The sequence below is a fragment of the Antechinus flavipes genome, chromosome 2 (genome assembly GCF_016432865.1).
Source record: "Antechinus flavipes isolate AdamAnt ecotype Samford, QLD, Australia chromosome 2, AdamAnt_v2, whole genome shotgun sequence".
NCBI lineage: Eukaryota > Metazoa > Chordata > Mammalia > Dasyuromorphia > Dasyuridae > Antechinus > Antechinus flavipes.
The window spans coordinates 398147735-398173713 of record NC_067399.1 but is presented as its reverse complement, the minus strand read 5'-3'; the positions used below and the strand labels follow the sequence as shown (position 1 = coordinate 398173713).

Below are 25979 nucleotides of genomic sequence, written 5' to 3'. Positions count from 1 at the left end.
TTGATTGAGTTCTCTTTCACTGAGTTTGTTGTTAGGGAAAGAGACTCACTGGTGACCACTTGTCACGAATGTTGTAGTTTATATTATTGTAATGAGCAGAAGGTTGATCTAAATGACCTCTGAGCTTCCTTCTAGCTTTGAGAGACTACGATTCTATAAAATTTGCTTCTCAGAGACATTTTAGCCTGACAGCCAAATCTCAGTTACTTTGCATTAAACAAGGTATCTAGAAATAAAAGCCTGTCATTCTCTACTCTGCCATCATTAGCAGGGAATTAAGATAGGGTCTTACCACCACCTAGTGGCAAAAAGCATTACACGCGCCACATGAATAACAGTCTCTTCTCAGTGGTTCAAAGATAGGCTGTACAGATGGAAAAAGCCTTAGAGATGAATTAATCTATTCCCTCACCAGAACTGAGACTTCAAGAAGTCATGTACAATTGTATAGAATGTCTGGCTTCAAATCTCCATTTTCTTCCTGGCCCAAAATCCCAACTCTCTGAGTATAGGAATCTTAATTTTTTTTTCAAATGAAGAGGCAGTGGAGGAGCTAAGGACAGACTCAGTTTCCTGACTTCTAGATGTTTTTTTTTTTTTTTTTGTATAAAGTCTTATTGAAAACATTGAACATCAACACAAACAACTAAACTTGTTTATATTTACATTTAAGAAAATTCATATAAAAGCATAAATTATCATAATTTTTGTGGTCATTCCTTCCAAATCAAAATCTTCATTAGGAATTTTGTCTGAACAATTGTAACAATCTCATAATTAGACCATCTTCCTCAAGTCTCTTCTCTCTTATACATCTCCCATACAACTGCCAAAGTGAATTTTCCTAAAGTTCAGGTCTGATCACAAAGGATCAGATATTATTTAAACTATGTCTGATTCTTTAAAAAATATCTCTTACTAAAATTTTATAATGTATATATATTTTTCCTTTTTAAATTAATTTTTGTCTACAATGTAATTTTTTTCTTCTTACTTTCCCACCACCTCTGTTGAAAAAAAAGGAAAAATAAAACCTTTATAATAAATAGGCATGAAAATAATTCAAAATTGTCCATGTCCCAAAAAAATGTCTCATTCTACATCCTGAGTCCATCACCCCTCTATCAGGAAATAACATGTTACATCTTGAGCTCTCTGGAATCATAATTGGCCAATCTGTGGACCAACGCTCCTAAGTCTGTCAAAGTTCTTTGTCTTTTTGATGTTCTTATTGTATAAATTATTCTCCCAATTCTGCTCACTTTACTCTTCTATAAGTCCTTCCAGGTTTCTCTGACTAAATTATAATATTTGGTGATAGTATTGTCACCAAAATAATTTTTTTACAGTACAATAGTATTCCTTAACATTTACATATATGAAGTTTTCAATCATTTACCTCATAAGTTTCCAATTCTATCACTATAAAAAAGAGATGCTATACTTTTATACTTATAATAGGTCCTTTTACTTTTATCTCTCTGGGATTATAGACCTAGTATCACTGAGTCAAAGTGTATGTAGAGTTAAATAACTTTGGGGATATAGTTCCAAATTGCCTTCCAGAATCACTAGCTCAGTTCACAGCTTTACCAACAGTGTGTTAATATACCTATTTTTCATAGTCCTTCCAGCATTTGTTGTTTTTCATTTTCATCTACTTTTGCCAATTTGATGGACATGATGGACATGGATTAGAGCTGCTTTAATTAGCAATTCACTAATTAATAGTAATTTGAAGCATTGTTATATGATTTTGACTATTGACTCATATAATTATGACTATTGTGAATAAGCCCTTTGTTAGAGAAATTTGCTCCAGAGACTTTCCCTTTTACCTGTTTCTCAACCAAGTTAGCTACTTTGGTTTTGTTTCAGCAAAAATTTATTAATTTTATGCCACCAAATTGTCCATTTCTTTCTATGATCATTTTTATCCCTTATTTGGTAACAAGTTCTTCTATATCTAACTGTAGATCTGACAATTTTTTTTCTTCCTTATTCTAATTTGTTAATGGCACCCTTAATGTCTAAGCCATAAACTAAGGAGAGCTTGCTATAAAGTGAGAGGTCTTAGTCTGTACCTAGTGTCTGCCATACTGCTTTCCAGTTTTCCCAAAATTTTTGTTGAATGAGTTCTTTCCCCAATAGAGGGAATTGGGGTTTAGTAACTTGCACACACAGTGTATGAAATCAGATTAGAATTTAGGTCCAGTTAGATCCTCCTGACTTCATGGATGGTGTTCTATCTACTGCGCCACCTAGCTGCCCTTAGGTACGACCTTAAAATTTACCTGGTTAGCTCATTTGCTTCTATATGCTATGTATTGAATCTGTTGCAATGACCTCTCTTTTTTAAAAAATCCAGTACCAAATAATTTTGATAATTATTTTTTTGTAGTATAGCTTGAGATTTGGTATTATTCAAGCCTCTCTTCCTTCCCACTTCTTTTTCATTAATTCCCTAGAGATTCTTGACTTTTTATTCCTCCAGTTTATATATATCAATTCTATAAATACTTTTTTTTTTTTTACTGGCATGGTCCTGAATAAATAAATTTAGGTAGTATTGTTACTTTTTAAATATTGATTTAGATTACCCATGAACAATTAATATTTGGACAAATGATTTCAAACTCTACTTGTGTAAAAATTATTTTATAGTTATATTCATATAGTTTCTGCAAGTGTTTTAGAAGGTAGATGCTTTTTTTCTTTTTGTAGTTATTTTAAAGGGAATTTCTCTTTCTGCTGAATTTTGATGGCAATACACAAATGATGATGATTGCTGTGGTTTATTTTATCTTTCAACATTGCTGAAGTTATTGTTTCAATTAATTTTTTAGTTGATGAATTCTGGAAGTAAACTATCATACCATCTGAAATAATTATAAAATGTTTCCTTTACCCATGCTTATTCCCTTAATTTTTTTCTTGTCTTCTTGCTATAGCTAACATTTCTAGCATTTAATCTAATAGTAATTACAATGGACATCCTTTTTTTAAATAGCTTTTTATTTTCAAATACATACAAAGATAGTTTTTGACATTCACCCTTGTAAAACCTTATGTTTCAAAATTTTCTTCCTCCCTTCCTCCACACTCTTTCCTAGATAACATATTTCCACATTTATCATACTCCACAAGAAAAATCAGATTAAAAAGGGGGGGGGGGGAAAGCAAGGAACAACAACAAAAAGGTGAAAATACTATGTTGTGATACACATTCAGTCCCTATAGTCTTCCTTCTAGATGCAGATGGCAGTTTCCATTACAAATCTATTGGAATTGGTCTGAATCACCTCATTATTGAAAAGAGCCAAGTCCATCACAGTCGATCACAATCTTGTTGTTGCTGTGTACAATGTTCTAAGAATGGGTATCTTTAATGTCAAACATAAAGTGTAGCAGATTAGTGAAGCTGAAGCTATGTATTTATATATGTTATGTATATATAATCTAAAATTTATGAATAAACTAATATGCACACATACTAGGGGCACATTAAATTTTTTTTTACTTATAGGAAAAATTTAAATGATTTAAATTTAGCATTATGGAAATAATTTTTAGAAGTTCAAGAAAATCTATTTCAAGTCTTTTCTTTGGCACACACTGGCTGTGAGAAACTAGGCAACTGTTGAAACTTTAAGGTGCAGATTGCTCTGCATTGGTAAAGGGAGTTACCTACATTACAATTTACCTATTTCTTCCAACCTCTCCACCCTCAAATTGATTGTCCTTAATGTGCATTACATTCTTCTGGTCCACTCTTTAATCTTTATACTATTCATGAAGATCTTTACAGATCCTTCTATTGGTTCTATTAATTGCACTATAGAATTCCATTATGTTTAGGTGGTTTCTAGAAGTGTGTGTGTGTGTGTGTGTGTGTGTGTGTGTGTGTGTGTGTGTGTGTGTAATTTCATGAAATGCTATTATAAAAAACTTTGAAAAAATGGCTTTTTAAATATTTAATAATATTTTCTTTGAAAAAATGGCTTTTTAAATATTTAATAATATTTTCAGAATATAAGGATTTATTTTTGTGACCTCTTCTGTAAACTGCTAAATTGTTCTCCAAAAATATTCTGCAAATTTTTCAGTTCTTCTACCAGCAATGACTAATTTTTTGGTGCCTATTTTTCCCTATTTCTGCCAGCATTGTGGTATTGCTTTTAATTATTTTTTGCCTTTTTTGATGGCTATGAAATGGCACTTCATTGTTGTTTTAATGTTATTTGATTAGGGAAGCCAAGAGATTATGAACAATTTCCATTTCCTCTTTTGAAAATGATCTGGTTATGTCCTTTAGTCATTAATTTGTATCATGAACAGATAATTAAGTACCACCATAATTTAATAGCTTGTAATGTTTTAGTGTCAAGTTTTCATCTGCCATATTTATCATCTTTTCTCTCTTTTTTCCTCCTCCTCCTCTCCTTTCTTTTCTCCTTTTCCCCCCTCTCCTTCTTCACACATATGCACACAATGACATCACAAGGGTGATAAGAAGACCTTTGAGGACTTCTAATTCTTCTTCAAAAGAATCCAAGGATCTGGCTTTGTATCCTAATCCCCAGGCTTTCCCATGGTGGTGAGGAAACTGATGTAATTCAGCTTCCATTATTCCAGAAAAAAAATAATGGGTGAGCTATTTTTTTCCTAGGTAGGAATTTAAATGCATAAGAGTGTGGTTTCTGAAAGTACTTCTAACTCCAGACTATACCTCTTTATACCCTTCTTCTTTTTAGGTGAACAAGATGTGCACTGTGCATGATTTTGGTTTTCACCACAATGATTATGTGTTGATTTCTGTGAGAAGGGAAAGCAGGAGGTTGGGTTGAGAGATAGGCCATTCTTTTTTGTTGTTATTGTTGTTAGAAAGAGAAATTCCATTTAAAACAATCACAGATGAATGAAACATTTGGGAACTTACCCACCATGATATACAGAAGAACTGTATGAATGCAACTACAAAACACTCTCTAAGAAAAAAAAAAAAAAAAAAGACAAACCTAAATTGAAAAAAAAAGTCAGTTGCTCATAGGTGGGCTGATAAAAAAATTTTTTTTAAATGATAGTACTAATTAACTACCTTTTCAGTGCCATGACAATTATACTACCAAATGATTACTTCATAAATGTAGGGGGAGAAATTCATGTGAAGAAACAAAAGATCAAGAATCTCAAGAGAAACACTCAAAAGGGGGGAGGGGAAAGGGGTGCCTAGCAATACAAATTTTAAACTATAATATAATTATCAAAATGATGTTACCAGCTAAAAAACAAAGGTTTATCAGTGGAACATTTTAATGGCACAGCACAGAAGCAGCAAACACAACAAAGTAATAGAGAATGGCCATTCTCGTTAAATCCAAAATCTCCAGCTTCTGGGACAAGATCAAAATGGGTACATGATTTAGACATAAAGGGTAATACCATAAGCAACTTAGGACAGCAAGTAATGGTTATTTGGCAGATCTATGGAGAAGGAAATAATTTATGACCAAAAAGGAAATAGAGAACATTATGAAAGACAATATGCTTAATTTTGATTATATGAAATTAAAAAGATTTTGCACAAAGTCAAATGCAACCAAGATTAGAAGGGAAGCAGAAAGCTGGGAAACAATGTTTACAGCTATTGTTTCTGTTAAGTCCTCATTTCTAAAATATATAGAAAACTGAGTCACATTTATGAGAATACAAGTCATTGATTGATAATTGGCCAATTGATAAATGGTCAAAGGATATAAACAGGTGGTTTTTAATGAAGAAATTAAAGCTATCTATAGTCATATGAAAATATGTTCTAAATCATTACTTATCCAAGAAATGCAAATTTAAAAGAACTCTGACATATCACCTCCCTATCAGATTGGCTAGTATGAGAGAAGAAGAAAATGACAAATGAAGGAGATGTTGGAAAATTGGAACATTAATGCATTGTTGGTACAGTCATGAGCTGATCCAATCATTCTGGAAAGCAATTTGGAACTATACCCAAAGGCGTATAAAACTGTGCATCCTTTTTGATTCAGCAATACCACTAGTAGGTCTGATTCCCAAGAGATCATAAAAAAGGAAAAAGGACTCACATGTACCAAAAATGTTTAAAAGAGCTCTCTTTGTGGTGACAGAGAACTGGAAATCAACAGGATACCCATCAGTTGATGAGTGGTTGCACAAATTGTGGCATAAATCTAATATAATACTATTTTTCTATAAGAAATGATGAGCAGGCAGATTTCAAAAAAACTTGGAAAATCTTACATGATGCTGAGTGAAGTGAGTAGAACAAGGAACATCAGTACACAATAACAGCAATATATTGTGCAGATGATCAAATTTGGTAGACTTTGTTCTTTTTAGCAATACAGTGATCCAAGACAAATCGCTAGATTTACAATAAGGAAATCTGCAAATTTTAACTCTGATGTTTTCTAGGTGGCAAATCAAATAACTCCGAGTCTAAGTTTCTTTATCTATAAAATAGGAATAAAAATACCTTTAGGTGTTCCAGAGATCTAAGATGATAAGAAAAGATAATGACAAATGTTGGAGGGGATGTGGGAAAACTGGAATACTGATATATTGTTGGTGGAACTATGAACAGATCCAAACATTCTGGAGAACAATTTAGAACTATGCTCAAAAAGTGATCAAACTGTGCATACCTTTTGATCCCCAGCTTACTGGGCTTATATCCCAAAGACACTTTAAAGAAGAGAAAGGGACCTGTATGTGCATGAATGTTTGTGGCAGGTCTCTTTGTAGTGGCCAGAAACTGGAAACTGAATAGATGCCCATCAATTGGAGAATGGCTGAAGAAATTATAGTATATGAATGCTATGGAATATTATTGTTCTATAAGAAACAACCAGCAGGATGAATACAGAGAGGCCTGGAGAGACTCACATGAACTGATGCTGAGTGAAATGAGCAGAACCAGGAGATCATTATACACGTCAACAAAATTATACGATGATCAATTCTGATGGACGTGACTCTCTTCAACAATGACATGATTCAAACCAGTTCCAATTGTTCAGTGATGAAGAGAGCCATCTACACCAGAGAGAGAAACATGGGAACTGTGTGGAGCACAACATAGCATCTTCACTTTTTTCTGTTGATGTTTGTTTGCATTTTGTTTTCTTTCTCAGGTTTTTGGTTTTCCTTTTTTATCTGATTTTTTTTTTTTTGTGTGTGTGTGTGTGCAGCAAGATTACTGTGTAAATATGTATATGTAGATATTAGATTTAACATATTTTTAACATATTTAACATGTGTTAGACCACCTGTCATCTAGAGGAGAGGGTGGGAGGAAGGAGGGAAAAATTTGAAACAAAAGGTTTTGCAAGGGTCAATGCTAAAAAATTACCCATGCATATGTTTTCTAAATAAAAAGCTTTAATGAAATTTAAAAGAGCCTTAAAAACACTGTTCCAGAGATAAGTCCAATCCTAGCAGTCAAGTAAGGGAGGGCAGCTCATACCCATGTACCTACCAGAAGACAGCAAGAACAGCTTTCCTGATCTTCTGACCAACTCAATTTTGCCCCAGGTCTTGATACTGTAAGCAAAAATCCTTAGAAAACTATCCTTTTCTCTTAAAAGCCTGTTACTCTCTTCCTTTCTGCTGAATCGTTGGCCTAGAATGCCCTTCTTTGAAACTTTCCATGTTTCATAACATACCAGATTAATGCCCTGCTTCTTTTAATAAATACAAATAGGATTATTTTGCTGGTAATCTGGAAATAACTGAAAAGGCAAAAATAATCAAATCACAAAATCACAGAGTTAGAGCTACAAGGTACTTCAGAAGTGATCTAGGTCACTCTTGCCCAGGAAGAAATCTGTCTTTAGCCACATAGCTACTAATCATCCAAAACAAGTTTAAAACTGGGGTTCTCTGACATCAAGTGAAGCAAGCAGAATCAAGAAAATAGTATACATAGTAACAAGATTATGTGATGAATGACTGTGATCGACTTGGATCTTTTCAACAACAAGATGATTCCTGGCAATTCCAATAGACTTGTGATATCCAGAGAGAGAACCATGGAGATTGAATGTGGATCAAAGCATAGTATTTTCACCTTTTTTGGTTGGTTGTTTGCTTGTTTATTTTTATTTCTTGTGTTTTTTTCCCCTTTTTGATCTGATTTTTTTTTTTTTGCACATGATGAATATGGAAATATGAATCTATATTGGATTGACTGCTGTCTTGGGAAGGGAGGAGCAGGGGAAAGAAGGGAAGAAAAATTTGGAACACAAGCTCCTTTGGGAAAATAAAATATCATTAAAATAAAATATTTGAGTTAAAAAAGTACACGTTAAACTTAACAAGATAATAACAAAAATAAAATAAAATAAAACAAAAATAAAAAACCACTCCAGAGAAAGTGCTCTTTCCTCTCTATTTAGACTGCTTCCCTATTGCCACTACATTGCCATTACTTCTTACATTTCCTGGCGATTGCTCTCTCAATAAGTGATTTTTAAAATTCAATTAATCACTACACCTAGGGAGAGAAGAAATAAAGTAAAAATGGAAATTCTACAATCTAATGAAGTTAATTGAAGAATATACTATATAGCCAGTAGAGGTCTCTGGAGGGCTAGAGATTAGGCTGGACTACCCTCAGGTCTGTATCACAAATTAGCTCTCCATTGGTCAATGGCAACATCTGAGTAGCATAGAGGCATGTGGTCTCAGATCACCTAGTGGAGTCTGGTAACTCCTAAATGTCTCAGAAGGCTTCTGGCACCAAAGACAGAGTAATAACCTTCCAGATGGAGCTAGTGGGAAAGGGGAATTCTGGGTCCAGAGCAACAGAACCAGCTTTCCGTTTTTAATCAAGAAAAAGTCTCATCATTGACACATAATAATGTTTCAATTTTCTAGTTCCCAAAAATTTCAGGGCAGTGATTGGCTAAATGAACAAGAGCATACTAAGAGAATTCAGAAATTTGTTATTGATACAAACGAGGGTGCTAAAAATAAAATTACCCAAAAAACCTCTTTCCTTTGAACTAAAATTAGCAATTTACAATGCTTAATCATATTAGCATAGTCATTTTGGAAACAGGAAGCAATTTTTCCAGCAGTTTAGCATAAGATAACATAGGGAAACTGGGTAAAGATTGTGTAGATAAACAGAGCAATCAGTAAGAACTAAATGAAGCTATTTTATCTCTAAATAACTTGACAATAGCCAAGGATAATATCTTTAAGCCATATTCTTTTGGTTAATTGAAAACAAAATCTTCACTTTACAACTTTCCCTTTATACATTTTTAGCAAACAATATCAATTATTTCCTAGAATAGCATCTGTAGGTTTAGAAGTCCTAAATAATAAACACATTCTTATATACATTCAGGAAAAGGATATAAAAAAACAAACCAAGGATTATGGAATGTATTGTACCTAAGCTTACTTGGCTCTATCATACCCAATTAGCCCCAATTCCTTCATGACCATCTTGAGGGCAGGAATGGAATCACATATAGAGCTGTGTGATCTTGTGCAAATTTGTTTCCTCTACCTGGGCTGCAGTTTCTCTATTCAAAGAATAAAATAAATGATTGGAATTGGTAGTCTCTAAAAATCACTTTAAATTTTAGAGGTCTGTATCTTTCCCAAAGGACTACACCTATAGTAAGTACTTAATAAATATTAAAGCTTGGTAAAAATATTTAAGCCCAGTTGCCCAATGCTGGCAAGAAAAAAAAAGTAAAACAAATTTCAACATAGTTAAATATTTTATTTCAAATAGTCCTCAATTTTCTATACAGCCAATATTTAAATTATTTTTCATCACATTCTCCTTCATTCCAGTGTTCCTGTAACATAAGCATCATTTCCCCCATTTCCTAGATTAGGAAATTAAGTCATCAGGAAGGTAAATAGGTCACAGAGAGGGATACAATTGACATATCTTCTCTCTCCCAGAAATAAATAGAAATGATCCTATTTAAGTTCTAGATTCAGAATTTAAATAGCATAGCATATTATAAAATCTGTTTAACAAGTAATAAATATTTCACAGTATGATGTTTCTAATTCTATATGAAGGCACATTCTTAGACCACAAACACACTAGCCCTAAATGCAAATTCATGACCTAGAGCAGAGGTTCTTAATGGTTTTTTTTCTGCATCAATTAGCTTCATTTGGCAATTTGGTGAAGCTCATGGACTCCTCAGAATAATGTTTTTGAATGCACAAAATAAAAAGGAAAGAAAATCTATTGAAGTAAAGATGTCATGTTTTGTATTTCCTCCCATCCCCTTTCCCCTGCCACCATCCAAGTTAATGGATCCAAGGTTAAGAAACTCTGATACAGAGACAGAACTAATTAGGCAACTTTTTTTTTTTTTTTTTTTTTTTTTTGCTGAGGCAATTGGGGTTAAGTGACCTGCCTAAGGTCACAGAGCTAGGAAGTATTAAGTGTCTGAGACCAGATTTGAACTCAAGTCCTCCTGACTTCAGAGAAAGACTTCAGTGACTCTATCCACTGCACCACCTAGCTGCCCCGACAAATTTTTTTTTAAATTTAAATTTTTTACTAAATATAACCAGGATATAAAGGTTTAGTTTCCCAGATCCCTAGATATGGCACCCAGGTCAGTATCAAGAGCATGGGAGGAAATAAACAGTTCTTAAAATCTTAAACTCTTTCTTATAGTGGTTTGTAAGATACTCCTGCACCCCCTCCCCTCCAGCCCCAAAGCATTTAGTTTCTTCTATTCCAGGTCTCCATCATAGAGCCTAATCAACATTTTAGGGCTCAAGGCCTGGACAAAATAAATAATACCTAAGATATTTTCATTTAAAATATTTATAGAGTTATTAATACACCATAGTGCAATCAATGGCTCTGATTCAATTCAAAGGCACATTCCACTAAGTTCCCTAAAGACACCTGAGGACTTATTCTCCTCTTTTTCCCAAATGACTATTATCAAAAAACCTCATAAATCTTAATCTAGCTACATGGTTCATGAGAACAAGTTTTCCACTAGTTATTTAAGAGTCGTGCCCAGGGGCCAAGGCCGACCCAGCCAGCCTCGCCAGACTCCCAGCTTCCCATTTTCCCTTTCATTGATCCTGTTGGGGCTAACAGTCTCTTCCAGCAGCATCACATCCCAGTGACGCTTGTGGCGGCCCCAGTATCAGGCTCAATTTGTTGGGTTCCCCATTCAGACCTCAGCAGGACTCCTACCACAGCACATGCCCACATGGGCATTAGGGGATCTGGTTAGGCCCGGTTAAGAGTATGCTGGGAGGTGGGAGTGGGGAGGGGAAGAACACTGGTCCTGGAATCAAAAGAACTGGAGTTCTTACTGGCTATAATTTTTACTAGTCACTTACTAGCTGTGTGATCTTAGAGGCATCACTAAACCACTCTGATCTCCAATTTCTTCAACTCTAAAATGGGAATAACACTTAAAATGGCTTATATCACAGTGCTGGGAAGAAAGTGCCTGGTAAACCTTAAAGTGCTACAGACGAGTTATTATCATAGTTACTGAGAACCAGACTGTCTGGGGAAGGGGACTGGCTTTGAAGTAAGGAAGATGTGGGTTCAAGCCAACTTCTGATACATCATGGAAGGGGGATCTACACTTGAAGCTCCACCCACTGATGAAATCACGTGTCTGAACTTCCACTCCCCCAAACATTATCATTAATACATATATTAATTCGCTATTGGTACTAAAAGCTTAGCACAGTGCCTGGCATACAGTAGGCACTTAATAAATGTTTACTAATATAAACAACAGTACTCAAACTTCAACGCTCTATAACAGGCTATGGATCCTCTCTTACATGCTATGAAGCAACCTTTATTTCCCCTACATGGGAAATGTAGATGCGCCAGGCATATTTTCCATAGCTCCCATACTTCTGAAATAAAACAACTTTTGTGTAGATCTTCATAAAATATATTCAACAAAAAAACACACTTCCAGCATAACCTAAATCAACAGGTTTCATTTTAATCTGGCCTCTGACATCATATTTTCAGCAGTGACTTCTCAACAATCTGGTCCCATTGTATGGATGGCTTCCTGATTCCATGATTCCTTCCATTGTTCAAGATGGAGGGAGGACAATGAGCTTGGAAAGCTAGGTGGAGCTGGTGAAAGGGACTATGTGGACTGAGGTTTTTTCTTTCTTTCTTTCTTTTTTTATAAAGCTTTTTATTTTCAAAACACATGCATAGATAGTTTTCAACATTTACCCTTGCAAAAACTTGTTTTCTAAAAATTTTTTTCTCCTTCCTTTTCCCTCACTCCCTATTTTAGTGGCTATAACAGGATAGGACATTGGTTTATCTTGTTATTACTAAATCAAAATGTTCCCTCTTCTCACACTTGGAAATTCACTCTAATTTTGTCCCATCTAATCTTTATTATTAAAAAAATTTCCACACTATCTACCATTTGCTCTGTATGTCTTGCAATGAATGTTTTTTTTTAATCTTTTGCCTAAAAAAGCAGAGACATTCTGACCTTGGTCCCAAAATTCTAGCCAGCATTAAAAATATACATTGTGTCTCTCAATTTAGACAACTTATCTTTGAAAATTAGACCAGTTATGAGCTTCTACACAAACACTGTTGATTGTCTGGGCTAGCTTTGGGACACAGATGGTTATTTGAGCCTGATACCCATCCTCCCCTCCCCTCAAAATGTTAAACTTTCACTGAAACAATCATCAAACATGTGCTATATTCATAATTTGAGTTTGAATTTTGTTTGACAAGGAAAATCTGATAATAATCACAAAATGTCTAAAGATGACCACTGAACTGCAAAGCCAACCTCATGCAAATGCAACCAATAAACAGGACTTCCTGAATTTTCCCTACATAATAATCATAAATAACATTTCTATAGTGCTTAATATGTAACAGGCACTGTGCTAAACATTTTACAAATGTTGGCTTATTTTGTCCTGACAACCCTGGGAGGTAGGTACTATTATCGTCTCCATTTTACAGTTGAGAAAACTACGGCAAATAGAGTTTAAGTGACTTGTCCAAGGTGACTATTAAGTGTCTGAAGCTAGATTTGAACTCAGGTTTTCCTAAGACCAGGCCCAGCATTCTAATACACTCTGCCCTAGACACTGATTAAAAAAAACCAAACAAGTCTTGATTAAGCGTCTATTCTATGCTAGGCATTATATAGATCATGCCCGTTAAGGCCCTTCAGTCCAATCAGACAGCCCCAGGCAAAGGTCTCCCTCCCAGTCCCTCCTGGGATTGATGCTCCCATGGAATAGCCACCGTGGGCAGCTCCACTCTCCTGAGAGGATTCCCGGGTCATCTCCACAATACCACTAAGGTAAGAAAGGAGTCAACATTACACCTGTTTCCCAAAGGAAAGGCTAGAGCGAAGCTTTAGTGTCATCCTCTCGCAGCTTAGGGGTGAAGGGGACCCCAGAGGCCGTCTGCTGTGGTCCCCTCATTCTGCAGGTAAAGAACCTGCACAGGCCAATGGGGTACCCACTCACCTGAAGCCCCGTAAGGAGTACCTGGGAGAGAACCAGAATTCAAGCCCAGACCCTCGGGCAGGGAGAGGGGATGTCTGGCCCCAGCCTTAGAAAGAAGTCACTAGGAAGGTGGAAGGAAGGCTGGGCACAACCCCCTCCCGCTGCCTGATCATTCTGCATGGCCCAGGGAGATGAAATGGCCCTCGGAAGAAAAAGGGTCCCCACCCCGCCTCCATCTAGCACTTTCTCCAAACCACTCTGCCATCTTTCTCTCCACATTGCTTCTCCTAACGTGAGACACCAGGGCCCTCGTGGACCTTCTCTGCCCACAAAAGCTCTACGGAGACATTCTGGCCCCATGGACACGCCCACCCCACTTCCTCAGCAGCAGAGGAGATGGCCTCTAGTGGGCTTGCTTTCTTTTCTTACTGCTGTATCTCAATGCCCCACCTTGTTCTGCCCTGGGACCCTTCCTACCCCCACCAGCCCACCCTTCCCAGCTTCTCCCCTTTCCCTCCATTACATGTGGGATGGGGGGCTGTCGCAAGGAGGCAGACTCCAGCCCCAGGGAACAGGGCTGGGAACAGGCATGAGGAAGTTGGAGGGCACGTAACCCCTCTGTCCATTCACTTCCACGAGGCTCCATTCTGGGTTCCCCTTCTTGTCCTGCCTCTCCAGAACCATGACCAGCTGCCCAGCCTGTAGGCTCACTTCATGGCTGCTCCTGGCTGCAAATGGGTATGCAGCCACCACCTAGAATACAGAGAGTAAGAAAACAGGGAGATGAAAGAAAACATCATAATCCAAGGACAAACTGAAAGAAAGTGGTTTAAATTCTTTTTTTTTTTTTTTTTTTTTTGCCACCAATGCCCCGGGAGGCAGTGTGGTACATTGGAAAAGGTATGGTATTTGGAGTGAGAAGATCTGGGTCTGAACCACTGGATCTACCACTTACTACCTTTGAGCAAATTATCTCATTTTTTTGGACATCAGCTTATGCATCTGTAAAACAAAGGGGTTAAACCAGACAGCTTCTACAGGTTTCTTCCAATTTCAGTGTTGCTAGGATCCTCAGACTTTCCCAATCTCTCTGTTGCCCGTCATCTCACCTCAGCATCTCTCACTGCCATTCTCTTGTTAAAGAGGAATCTGAGAATGTCTCTAGCGCTTTCTCTAACTTAAAGGTTTGATGGCACTCAAACAACCAGAGACTGTTAGAGCTGCAAGAAACCCAAAATGCACAGGCTCTTGACTAGTGGTACCTCTAGTTTTTACTTAAATACCTCCAAGGATGGGAACCTTACACGACTAATCCTTTGCTGGCATTGTTCACTCCTTTCTCTTAAAAGGATAATGGTTCACTCATCACAGGTTCATGCCCATAGTTGTTTTTCATTTCCCTTCCGGTGTCTTTTCTGTTTATCCCTAGTTTGGATTGGTACCTGACCATCCTGAAAAGGGGAGTGTGACTTATTTAGGGAAGAGATTAGTGCTCACCTCTCTCAGAAAGTATGGTACCTATGAAATCCTGGGAGTAGCCAGAAATAGGAAGATGTGTGTGTGCAACAGGTGTGCACATGCATGTGTGTATTCATGTTCAAATCCTGGCTCTCACTAGTTAGCTACAGTATCACCCTGGCCAAGTCATTTCAGGGATCTAGAATAGAAATGCCAAAATCAAACAAAATACTAAATCATACATAAGCATCCTACTGGCTGAATATTAACTTAAAAATGATTTATTAACATTCTCCATGTTCTATTGCATTTTAATGTATTTTGTTAAATATTTCCCAATTATATTTTAATTCAATTCAGGCCTCACTCAGAAGTGTTTTGGCCATAATGTGGATACGTTTGAGGTCTCTGCTCTAGATAATTCTCCAAGATTAGAAGTTGAGAAGAAAAGGCAGATCTGCATTGTTAGAAGGAATATCCTCACTCAAGATTTTTCTAGATTAACTAATAAGTCCAGACCCTATCCAATACACACATGTATATATGCACAGTATATATGTACATGAATGAGATACATACAAATAGATGTGCTATGAATGCACTATGTAGTCAATGAAATCAATAATGTTATCAGTGTAGAAAACTTCTACATAAAGAATCAATAAACAGCTTAAGAGGCATTTACTGAATGTCTACTGTGTGTCAGGCACTTTGCTAGGAGCTAGGGATTCAGAAACAAAAAATGAAATAGTTCCTGACCTCCAAAAACGTACATTCTATTAGGGGAAACAACATGTATAACTATCGGCCTAGGATAGACACATACATAAAAGTTTATTGCCATACTCTCTTGGCTTAACACAATGCCTGGCACAGGCTTCTTGGTTATTAATTACTTGATTGATTGCATTTTGTCTATGAGGTGATAAAATCCATTCTGTGCTTGTGAAAAATTTTTATTGGGGCTTTTGTTGTTCAGTAGTTTCTTTTGTGTTCAACTCTTTGTGATCCCACTTGGGATTTTCTTAGCAGAGATCCTGATCTGGTTAGCCATTTCTTTCTCCAGCTCACTCTATAGAGAAAACTGAGGCAAACAGAGTTAAGTGACTTGTCCAAGGTCATACAGCTGGTGTCTAATGCCAGATTTGGGCTCAAGAAGATGAGTCTTATTGACCCTGGGTTCTACACTCTATCCACTTCACCCCTCTGATGCCCCCTTATCAGAGCATCCCCAGCCAATCAGTTAAGTGAATTCCCAGTGCTGGACTCCTTCAAGGAAGAGTCCTCAAACTTGGCTGGGATTACTCATGTGACCAAACTGAATTTTGAATGCTATAGGCATGTGATAAGTAGTATATCCTAGAGGGAACCCCAATACAGATACTATCAATTCCAAATGTCAAGCTTTTGTCTTAATAGATTTGCTGCAAAATATCGTTACTAGTTCATTTCTTTTTTGTTAATATAGATATTTTACTTTTGTTGTTGTTGCTATTGTACAGAATCCACTTTTGTTTTTTTTTGTATAGTCAAATGCATTGATTTTGTCTCTAACAATTTCTTCCATTTGTTAGTTTGGTGGAAATATTCTTATTCACCATGGCTGAATCCAGTAATCCTTTTTCTTTCAGCATTCTACATTTAAAAAAATATTTAGATTGTTGATATAGATTTTATCTACATGTGTGGTGTGAACAAGGGATCCAAACCTAGCTTTTATCATCCAGTTTTCCCAACAGTTTTTATTGGATATTGATTCCATTCCCTAGGTCTTTTAAAACATGAGTTTGTCAAAAACTGTGTAATACACATTCACCTATATATATGTATACACACACATATATTAACTACATAGATCTATGTATATTTATTGAGTATTTTAAAATGCATATGTAGAGTATATATATAGTTACATAGTATCCACATCTACACACAACACATTTGTATGTATTCCAAAAGTGTTTATATTTACATGTATGTAAATATATGTGTATATACATATATGCATATATTTTGTATGTGTGTATATATACATGCATAGAGAACAACAGATACAGAGAAAGAAAAAGAAAGAAAAGGCAGGAAGAGGGGAAAAGGGAGAGAGAACTATTTCTATTTCTGAGTTCTCTATTCTGTTTCATCGATCTGTTTGTTTTCTACTGTACCAGACAGTTTTTAATAACTCTTGCTCTAGAGTATATTACAAATTTGATCGGCTAGTCTCTAGCCATCATTACTTTTTATTGCTTTTTGTGATATTCTTTCCTATCTGTTTTCCCATATGAATTGTGCCAGGACTTTGGCTAATTCCAAGAAATGATCTGAGAGGCAGAGTTGCACAGTGGTTAGAAACTTGCCCTCAGAATCAGACAGACCTGGTTCAAGTCCTCCTCTGATATCTACTGGTTGTATGGCCTTGGAACAATCACTTAATTCAGTGTTCCTGGCCCCCGACAAGAAAATAAATTGCAGAGTTGTTGTGGATATGCTTTGGTAAAAAGCTAATTTCCTCACTGGTAATTAGGGATATATGTGATCAGCAGAGCACCCAAGGCAAATTTAGGTATCCAATATACAGCTCCAGTAGATGCTAGATGTCACATGTTTATGGGCCATATTTGCTATAACTATTTTTGTTCATCTTGTTTCTATGTTATTAGTTTTCTCTACTGAGGAAAAGGTCTGAACCAAGTCTCTTCTCTCCTCCTAAAGAAATAATCTATTGATAGTTTGACTGGTATTGTGTTCAATCTGTAAATTAGCTTGGGAAGTTCTACATTTTTATTATATTTGTTTAACCTAAGGGATGAGCCAGAAGCCATCCCTTTAGGCAGTTTTTCTTGATTTCTGTCAAAAGCTTTTGAAGTTGTCGTTATACAGATTTCATGTATGTCTTAATTAGGTTAATAACAAATATATGAAACCTTTTGTTGCTGTTGTAAAAGCTATTTCTTTCCCAATTAGCCCTGATTCTTTTAGATAATGTATATATGTGAAAATTATTTTTTTATATAAATATTTTATTTTATTTTATAATAACTTTATATTGACAGAATCCATGCCAGGGTAATTTTTTTACAACATTATCCCTTGCACTCGCTTCTGTTCCGATTTTTCCCCTCCCTCCCTTCACCCCCTCCCCTAGATGGCAAGCAATCCTATATATGTTAGATACGTTGCAGTATATCCTAGATACAATATATGTTTGCAGAACCGAGAGTTCTCTTGTTGCACAGGGAGAATTGATTCAGAAGGTAAAAACAACTCGGAAAGAAAAACAAAAATGCAAATAGTTCACATTCATTTCCCAGTGTTCTTTCTTTGGGTGTAGCTGCTTCTGTCCATCATTGATCAACTGAAACTGAGTTTTTATCAAAGAAATCCACTTCCATCAGAATACATCCTCATACAATATCGTTGTCGAAGTGTAAAGTGATCTCCTGGTTCTGCTCATTTCTATGTGAAAATTATTTCTATGAGAATCTTATACCTGAATACTCTACAGAAATAATTTTACCCCAGTTAATTCCTTTGTTGTTGACTGTGCTGGTTTTTGTACATATAAAATCATATCATCTTCAAATAAGAGCTGTTTCTAACTTCTTTATTGTTGGTGATTATTCTTTTAATGTCTTTATGGCACTTGCTAACATTTCTCTCTTTTTTAAAGATTTTTTAAAAAAGATTTATTGATGACATGATTTCACATCACAGTCATTTCTAGCTATACCTTTTAGTGAGCTTTCCATTCTAACAAAGAAAAAGTATTAAGCAACCATGTCTGACAATATTTAATTACTAACATTTTAAAAGTATGTCAAAGAGGACTAATGTTAATGGATAAATCTCTTTTAATTCCCTCTCTGAGTGCCATTCTTATATCTCAACTTCAACAAATCCAATTCCAAACACATTCTCTTTCCCCTCAGACCCATCTCCTCCTATTTATTATTTTCTAATCACAAAGGTGTATGATCTGAGTGCCATCGTTGATTCCTCACCTCACTTAGCTCACATATCAAATAAGATAATGAATCTTGTCATTTCTATTTGCTCAATTAACCTTGAATTAAATTATATTCTTGCTACTCACACAGTGACCTATTAGTTCATTCTTTCTCATCTCCCATCTAAGCTATTTCAACAACCTCCTAATTGGGGTTCCTCTCTCAAGAATCCATCCTCCACATAACTGCTGAAACAATTTTTCTAAAGAATAAGTCTGATCCCATTATCTTCCTTCTCAATAAATCTCTTATTTTTGCTAGCATCAAATATAAGTGCCTCTATTTACCATTTAAAGTCCTACACAACATGGCCTTCCCACCTTTCTAAATATTCATCACCTGTCATTCTTACACGACTTTCCCAAAGACACTTTGAAATCCAGCCACACTGCCTTACCCTGTTCTACACACAAAAGGCTCCATCTTCCAGCTTTGTATTTTGGCACTGGCTTTCCCCAGTACCTAGAATGAACTTTTGTCATTTCTTTTAGAGTCACCTTCTACATAAACCATTTTCTGATACTCTTCAGTCATTAGGCTCCTTCTATTAAAAGCCAAACCCACCTTATATGGACAGACATATATAGGTACATATTATCCTTTCTGTAGCAATATGAACTTCTTTTGTCTCCAATACTTAGCAAAATGTCTAGCATATTGGAGGTACTTAAAAATTTCTTCTCATTCATTTCTGACTTTATACCTACTTTTAGTGTAAGTATATATCTAATTTCTCCCAAAGTATATAATATTAATTTGTGGCTTCAAATATGTACCTTTCAATCATATAAGGAAAAGAGTCATGTTTTCTTACATTTTACAATTTAAAATATTAAAATGATGTACTTTCTTAAAAATTTCTTTTGTCTCTAATAGAACCATGTATCTTTATTGTTTATAGGCTTCCTGGTTTTTTGCTTGCATCCCAGTTGCAAATTTTCTTGAATCATAGTATCATAAATTTCAAGTTGAAAATGACCCTAGTACCCAAATACTATGTAGTCCAACCACCTTGTTTTAGAGATGAAGAAAAGGACAGCTTTGGGAGTGAAATGACTTTTCTCAAGCTCCCAGATGGTAATCGGGAGGGACAAGGATTTAAACACAGATCAAGTAAAAAATATCAAAGCCCCGGAAATGGCTAAATACCTATGTGAAGAACAGAATGAATAGGGGAGGGATTTGAGGCACATGGACCAATTAGGAGGTTATTGAAATATTGCAATAGTCTATATAAGAGATGATGAGGCATTGAAATAGATTAGGAGCTATATGAGCTCATATATGAAAGATAATTATGAAGAAATAGAACTGACAATATGTGTCAACTATTCAGATGCACAGGATGAGCAAGAGGAAAGTCGCCAAGGATGAAAACTTGTGTAACTAGAAGGATGATGATGCTTTTGGCAGAAATAGAGAAGTTCAAAAGAGGAATGAATTGGGGATGAAAAATGAGTTTCATTTTGGACATATTTAATTTAAGATGTTTTAAAATATTCAATTCAAATGGATAAGTTATGATATAGGACAAAAACTCAGGAAAAAAAACTAGAGTTGAATATATAGGTCTAGGAATCATCTACAAAGAAATAAAAATTAAACTAATGGAAACTGACAAGAACAGCAAGAGGAAGAGTATAAAGAGAAAAGTAAAGAGAGCCCAGCATAGTACTTTCTGGTATACTCAGTTAGTTAGGGAAAAGGACAGAGAAAATGAAGCTGCAAAGGATGCTGGGAATAGTAAGAATAGCAGAAGAACCAAGAAAGAATAGTGTCATGAAAATCCAGAGAAAGGGTATACCTATGAATATAATGGATATTGTGCCACAAAAAATAATGAGTATGACAAATGCAGGATAACATGAGAAACCTCACCCACACTGATACAGACAGAAATAAGGAAAATCAAGAGAACAACATAAATAATGACCACAACAAAGAGGAAAAGAACACTTGAAAACCACTAAAAGTCTAACTGATGCAATGAGCAATTCTGAGTTCAAAAGGACTGATGGTAAAACATACCTCCCATCTTTCAGCAGAAGGGTCAGGGCAATAAGTATGTGTTGTGGGTCAGGATCGTGGTGGAACTGAGAAAGTATGAATTATTTGCCCCTCTTCTTTCTACTCTCAGAACATCATCAGGGACTGTTGAGCTAAGAAGCTAAGAAATAAATCTGAGGCACTTTAGAGTTAACTTTACCTCCAAGTTAATTGAGTTGTGATTCAGCGGTGGGACCTTTGGGCAAGGAGAATAGAAAAATGTTTTTTAGGACTTCAGCAGTTTCTGAGATGCTAAGGAACTTCCTTGCCAAATGCTTTTATTGCAGGGAAATACTTTCCAACTTCTTTGAAAACAGTTTGCTCCTGGGGATATTAAAATGTTTTTATGAAACGGAGTGTTTATTTGAAACCTCAGGCTCTGAGAAAGCTATCTCCTCCTGCAGATGGTAACCAGCATAGGATCGAATGAGGATTATGTTGACATGATCAATGTGTTGCTTTGATTTTTCTTACCTATATTCTTTTGTTATATGTTATAAGAGAAAAATCTATGGAGGAAGGATGATGAGTCACTGGGAAGTGAACTGATATAAAACAACAGTATTAAAACTTTTTAAAAGCACTTTGAGTTCTCTGGCAAAAGAGAAAAAAACAGAAACATTATACACAAAGAGTGACGAAAATTTGAGTTGTCCTTTCTTTCAAACTTACCTGAAAAACAGGCATGGCAGCATGGGCTGGTGCCCTGGAAGCCTCTGTCGGAGGGAACCTGAAACCATCGCCTGACCCCGTCTGCATGCTGGGCTCCTCGTGTGAGACCACCTGATACGGCTCTAGTTTTCCAGCTGGCACATACCCTCGATAGCCTGCAATGCACATGGAAATTTTTCTGAGATGGGTAGTTAGTTCTCTGACGAGGATAAACAAGTTTCCAATTTCCTTCTTTCAACAAAAAATTTATTAAAAGGGTAAAGAAAAAAGGTGTTAAGTCCTTTGTCTTCTCTGGCAAAGTTCAGATCTGCCTTCACATAGCTTACATTACAGGACAGGAGTTGGACATAAATGCGAATTTGTATAACAAAGTTCACAAGAAGAATAAATGCTATGGGTGGTCCAAAGGGGACCATTACTGACTGAGAGGTTGGGGAAATGAAGCAAGGTGGTAAAGAATTATATAACTGAATGAATCTGAAGGATTGGGAATTTCCCTATATGACTGTGCTGTGCTTACAGCACTGTGTTCTATGCTTACCGATCAGCTCTGGCCCACAGCCCTGAGTCTCTACCTCCTGACATTATATATTTTCCCTCTTCCAGGCCATCCATTTTTAAGACAAGGACAGGAAAATGAAACAAGCTCATTTCCCCAAAGAAAGAGAAGGCCCCATGAGTGTGACCATTAAGACAAATCCTATTGTTGAACACATATGGCATTCTGGAGCTTTGCCCAAGCACTCCAAGTATGCTTTAGCCAATAGGAAACACTGGCACTCACATCTGATACTGACTGTAACTAGCACCAAAAATAGGAGTCTCATGCTAATTTTTGGAATACAAAGGTCAGAAATGGAGAATTCCAGCACATACAGGATAGGACTCACTCAGAATTACAATAAGCCTAGCAATCTAAGAGCTGGAATAGACCACAGAAATCAGTTACATTGTCCATCCCCTAATTTGAGTAGAAATCTCTCAAGCACTCCTGATGAGTGGTCATCTAGCTGTTTCCTAAATACTTCTGAAGTAAAAGGGAGCCCACAGCCTTACAGGACAGCACATTCTATTGCTGGATATTGCTCTATTGGGAATTAAATCTTTATTTTCAGCTGAAATTTATTTTCTGTGACTCCTAGTTTTGTCTGCTAGGGGCCCAGAAGAACAAATTTAATAACTGAATAACAAACTTGACCAACTAAATCATGTCAGATTTGGAGTTTTGTGATGATCAAAATGATATAATTAAAGTGCTTTATAAATCTTAAAGTGACACATAAACTGAGATGTTAATACTCTATTTCTATTTCTCTTCTCCATGACAACCCCTTAGATACTGGAACACTGATCATTTTCTCTCTCAAGTCTTCTTTTCTCAAGGAATAAAATAAAATAAAAAATAAAGCCATGTTGTTTCTTTTATTAGTCTTTATGTGACACGGTTGACATGACTTTTTGATTGTTCTACATAAGTTTTTTTTTTTTTTTCCCATCAGCCTTTGTGGAATGGCTCATGGGCTTTCCCCAGAGAAAGAAGAGATACTTTCCAAATCCCCTGTATACATACCTCCAGTGTCCACCAGCCAACGATTAGTATTGCCTTTGGTATCCCTGTCCTGAAGGAGAGCCACAATCTGCCCTCTCTGAAGGGTCAGAGCCAGATTTCCACTCCCACTGATGTTACTTGTCACTTGGTACAGCTTGCTAAGGCCATACTTGCTCACGAGGGTTTGGACCTGTCTTTCTGCAGCAGGTTGGAGTGGCTGGGCATAGGAGAAGTTGTGATGAGCCTTAGAATTACCCAACATCCCAGCTGGAAGGGATACCCCCAGGAGACACCATATCCAACCTATTCCTAAGCATTTCTTTTCTACAATCTGATAAATGATCATCCAGTCTTTACTTGAGAGAGAATTACTTTGAAAAGGCATCTCATCATGAAGAGCATTTTCTTTATACTAAACTAACATGCCTCCTCATTCTGGCCATTTTTATCTTCTCTGACAAACCCAATGATCAAGTGTGAATCATCATGTTGAGCATTAGGCTTTCATTTTTGTCTATCCTTCATTTACTAGGTGACTTTCAGCAAGTGTCTTCTCCTAGCAGGACTCCACATTTATAAAATGAGAAATAGGACTTAGATGCCAGAATCTTAGAATTGAAAAATACAGTGGTCCTTTAATCTAAACTTCATTTCCAAATTCCCTTCTAGATCCACAGTACTACAATTTTTTGTTTGTTTTTTTGGAGGTAATTGGAGTTAAGTGACTTGCCCAGGATCACAAAGCTAGTATCTATGATCAGACTTGAACTCAGATTCTTCAGAATCCAGGGGCAATGCTCTATCTACTCTACCACCTGGCTACCCCAGTGCTATAGTATTAATTGGGAAACTCTTCAGAGTTCACAAAACTGCTCCCAAGCAGGAAAACTAAAGGCAAAGTGTACCACTAAGGTGATGTTTCTCTACAGGAAAATCTTGCTTTTACAACCAATCAATATTTACTTGTTTTTACTTCATGTACTGTCCTGTCTGTGCTAGGAATATGGGGGTGGAGGTGGGGCCCCTGGAACACTTACCTGGGTTATTGGAACTGGTAACACCTTCTCAAAGTTCTGGCGAAAGGAGTGAAGCTGGGCACTGGTCTTGCCTAATGTGTCTTCCACCAGCTTCCTAAAGTCAGATTCAGAAACATGGCTGTGGGGCAACTAGAGAAAAGAGACTGAAGTCAGAGATTAAGCAGAAGAGGATGGATGAGAAGAAAATAATGAAAAGAGCTTGGTCCTATGCAATGCTTGCAAAATTATTGCTTGCTTGACAGTCATTTTCTATGTTTTAAGCAGATAATCTATTGACCAAGCATTGTTGTTGTTCTTCAGTTGTTTTTAATCATTTCTAACTCTCTGAGACCCCATTTGGTATTTTCTTGGCAGAGATACTGGAGTAGTTTGCCATTTCCTTCTCCAACTTATTTTACAGATGAAAAAACTGAAGCAAGCAAGTTAAGTGACTTACCCAGGGTCCCACAACTGCTAAGTATCTAAGGTCTGATTTGAACTCAGAAAGATGACTCTTCCTTACTCCAGATCCAGCATTCTATCTATTCTGCCACCTGGCTGCCCAAAAGTGAGATAGCAATAGTACCTAGCTTCAAGTATTGTGACGAGGATCTAATGAGATACTATATTTAGTAATCCATCATGTCTGATTCTTTTGGGCCCCTATGCTGTAATAGGGTTTTCTTAGTAAAGAGACTACAGTGGTTGCTATTTCCTTGTCCTAGATTAAGGCAAACGGGGGAAAAGCCTGGGAATCACACAGCTAATAAGTGTCTGAGGCTGAATTCAGGTTTTCCTAACTCCAGGCCCAGTGAGCTATCCACTGAGCCAACCTAACTGCCTCCTATTGGCCAGATAGCATGTGGTGGATCCCACCCAGTGATTCTACTCTTATTCTTATTCGAGCTGGGTGACTATGGGCAAGTGACTGAATCCTGTTTGACTCAGTTTCCTTTTCTGTAAAAATGACTTGGAGAAAGAAATGCAAACCACTCCAGTATCTTTGCCAAGAAAACCCCAAATGGAGTCACAATGAGTCAGACTAGACAGGAATGACTGAACAACAACATGTCAATGCTAGGAAATGGTTATAATTCTGATTCCACAAAAGGTCAAATGATCCTAATGGGAAAGATGAGTCTGAGGTAATGGAGGGAAATGAATTTTCCACTACAGATACTAATTAGATTGTCATCTTTTGGTCAAATATATGATAGAAAAGGTTTCTAGCTTTCCTCAAAAAATATGTTGGATTTGTCACCCATGAAGTTATCTAATGTTATATTTTGGCTTGTGTCAAAATATTAATGTTAGCTATAGTTTGTTATAATATTACATATATCTTAAAGTTTTATAAGTCAACTGGATGAGTGACAGAAAGCTTCCTCTTATACAATATAAACTTGTCTTATAGAGACAATGTGGCATGATGGACCAGAGCCAAAATCAGTCCAGAAACTTGGGTTCCATCTGAGACATATTAGTTAGTCATTTAACCTCTAAGTGTCTTGCTCCACTCCTCACTTCAGGTACCTCTCTAAGTCTGGAAGTTACAGATGAGTTACTGACCATCATGGGTGGAAAAAGTTTCCACACTAGAATTTCCCCCAGGCAGATGAAATCACGGGTCTGGATTAACAAAAATCCTTGGTTTACAAACTACAAAAGATAATCCTTCTAGCATTTTTTCCCAGCATCCTCAAACACATATCCTTC

The 25979-nt window shown here is 36.5% G+C and overlaps 1 protein-coding gene across 4 annotated transcripts in view; it reads right to left on the bottom strand.

Moving 5' to 3' along the window:
- Nucleotides 1-9754: 9754 nt before the first annotated feature.
- The window catches only part of ARHGEF37 (Rho guanine nucleotide exchange factor 37), a 79158-nt gene continuing 62933 nt past the window's right edge, over nucleotides 9755-25979 (bottom strand). For all 4 annotated transcript variants that reach the window (XM_051978683.1, XM_051978681.1, XM_051978685.1 and 1 more), the window contains 4 exons: nucleotides 24285-24413; nucleotides 23269-23464; nucleotides 21699-21853; nucleotides 9755-14268 (listed from right to left, as the gene is read on the bottom strand). In XM_051978683.1, coding sequence (XP_051834643.1) covers nucleotides 14035-14268; nucleotides 21699-21853; nucleotides 23269-23464; nucleotides 24285-24413 — 714 coding nt within the window. In that variant the 3' untranslated portion in view covers nucleotides 9755-14034. The remainder of the gene's footprint in view (nucleotides 14269-21698; nucleotides 21854-23268; nucleotides 23465-24284; nucleotides 24414-25979) is intronic.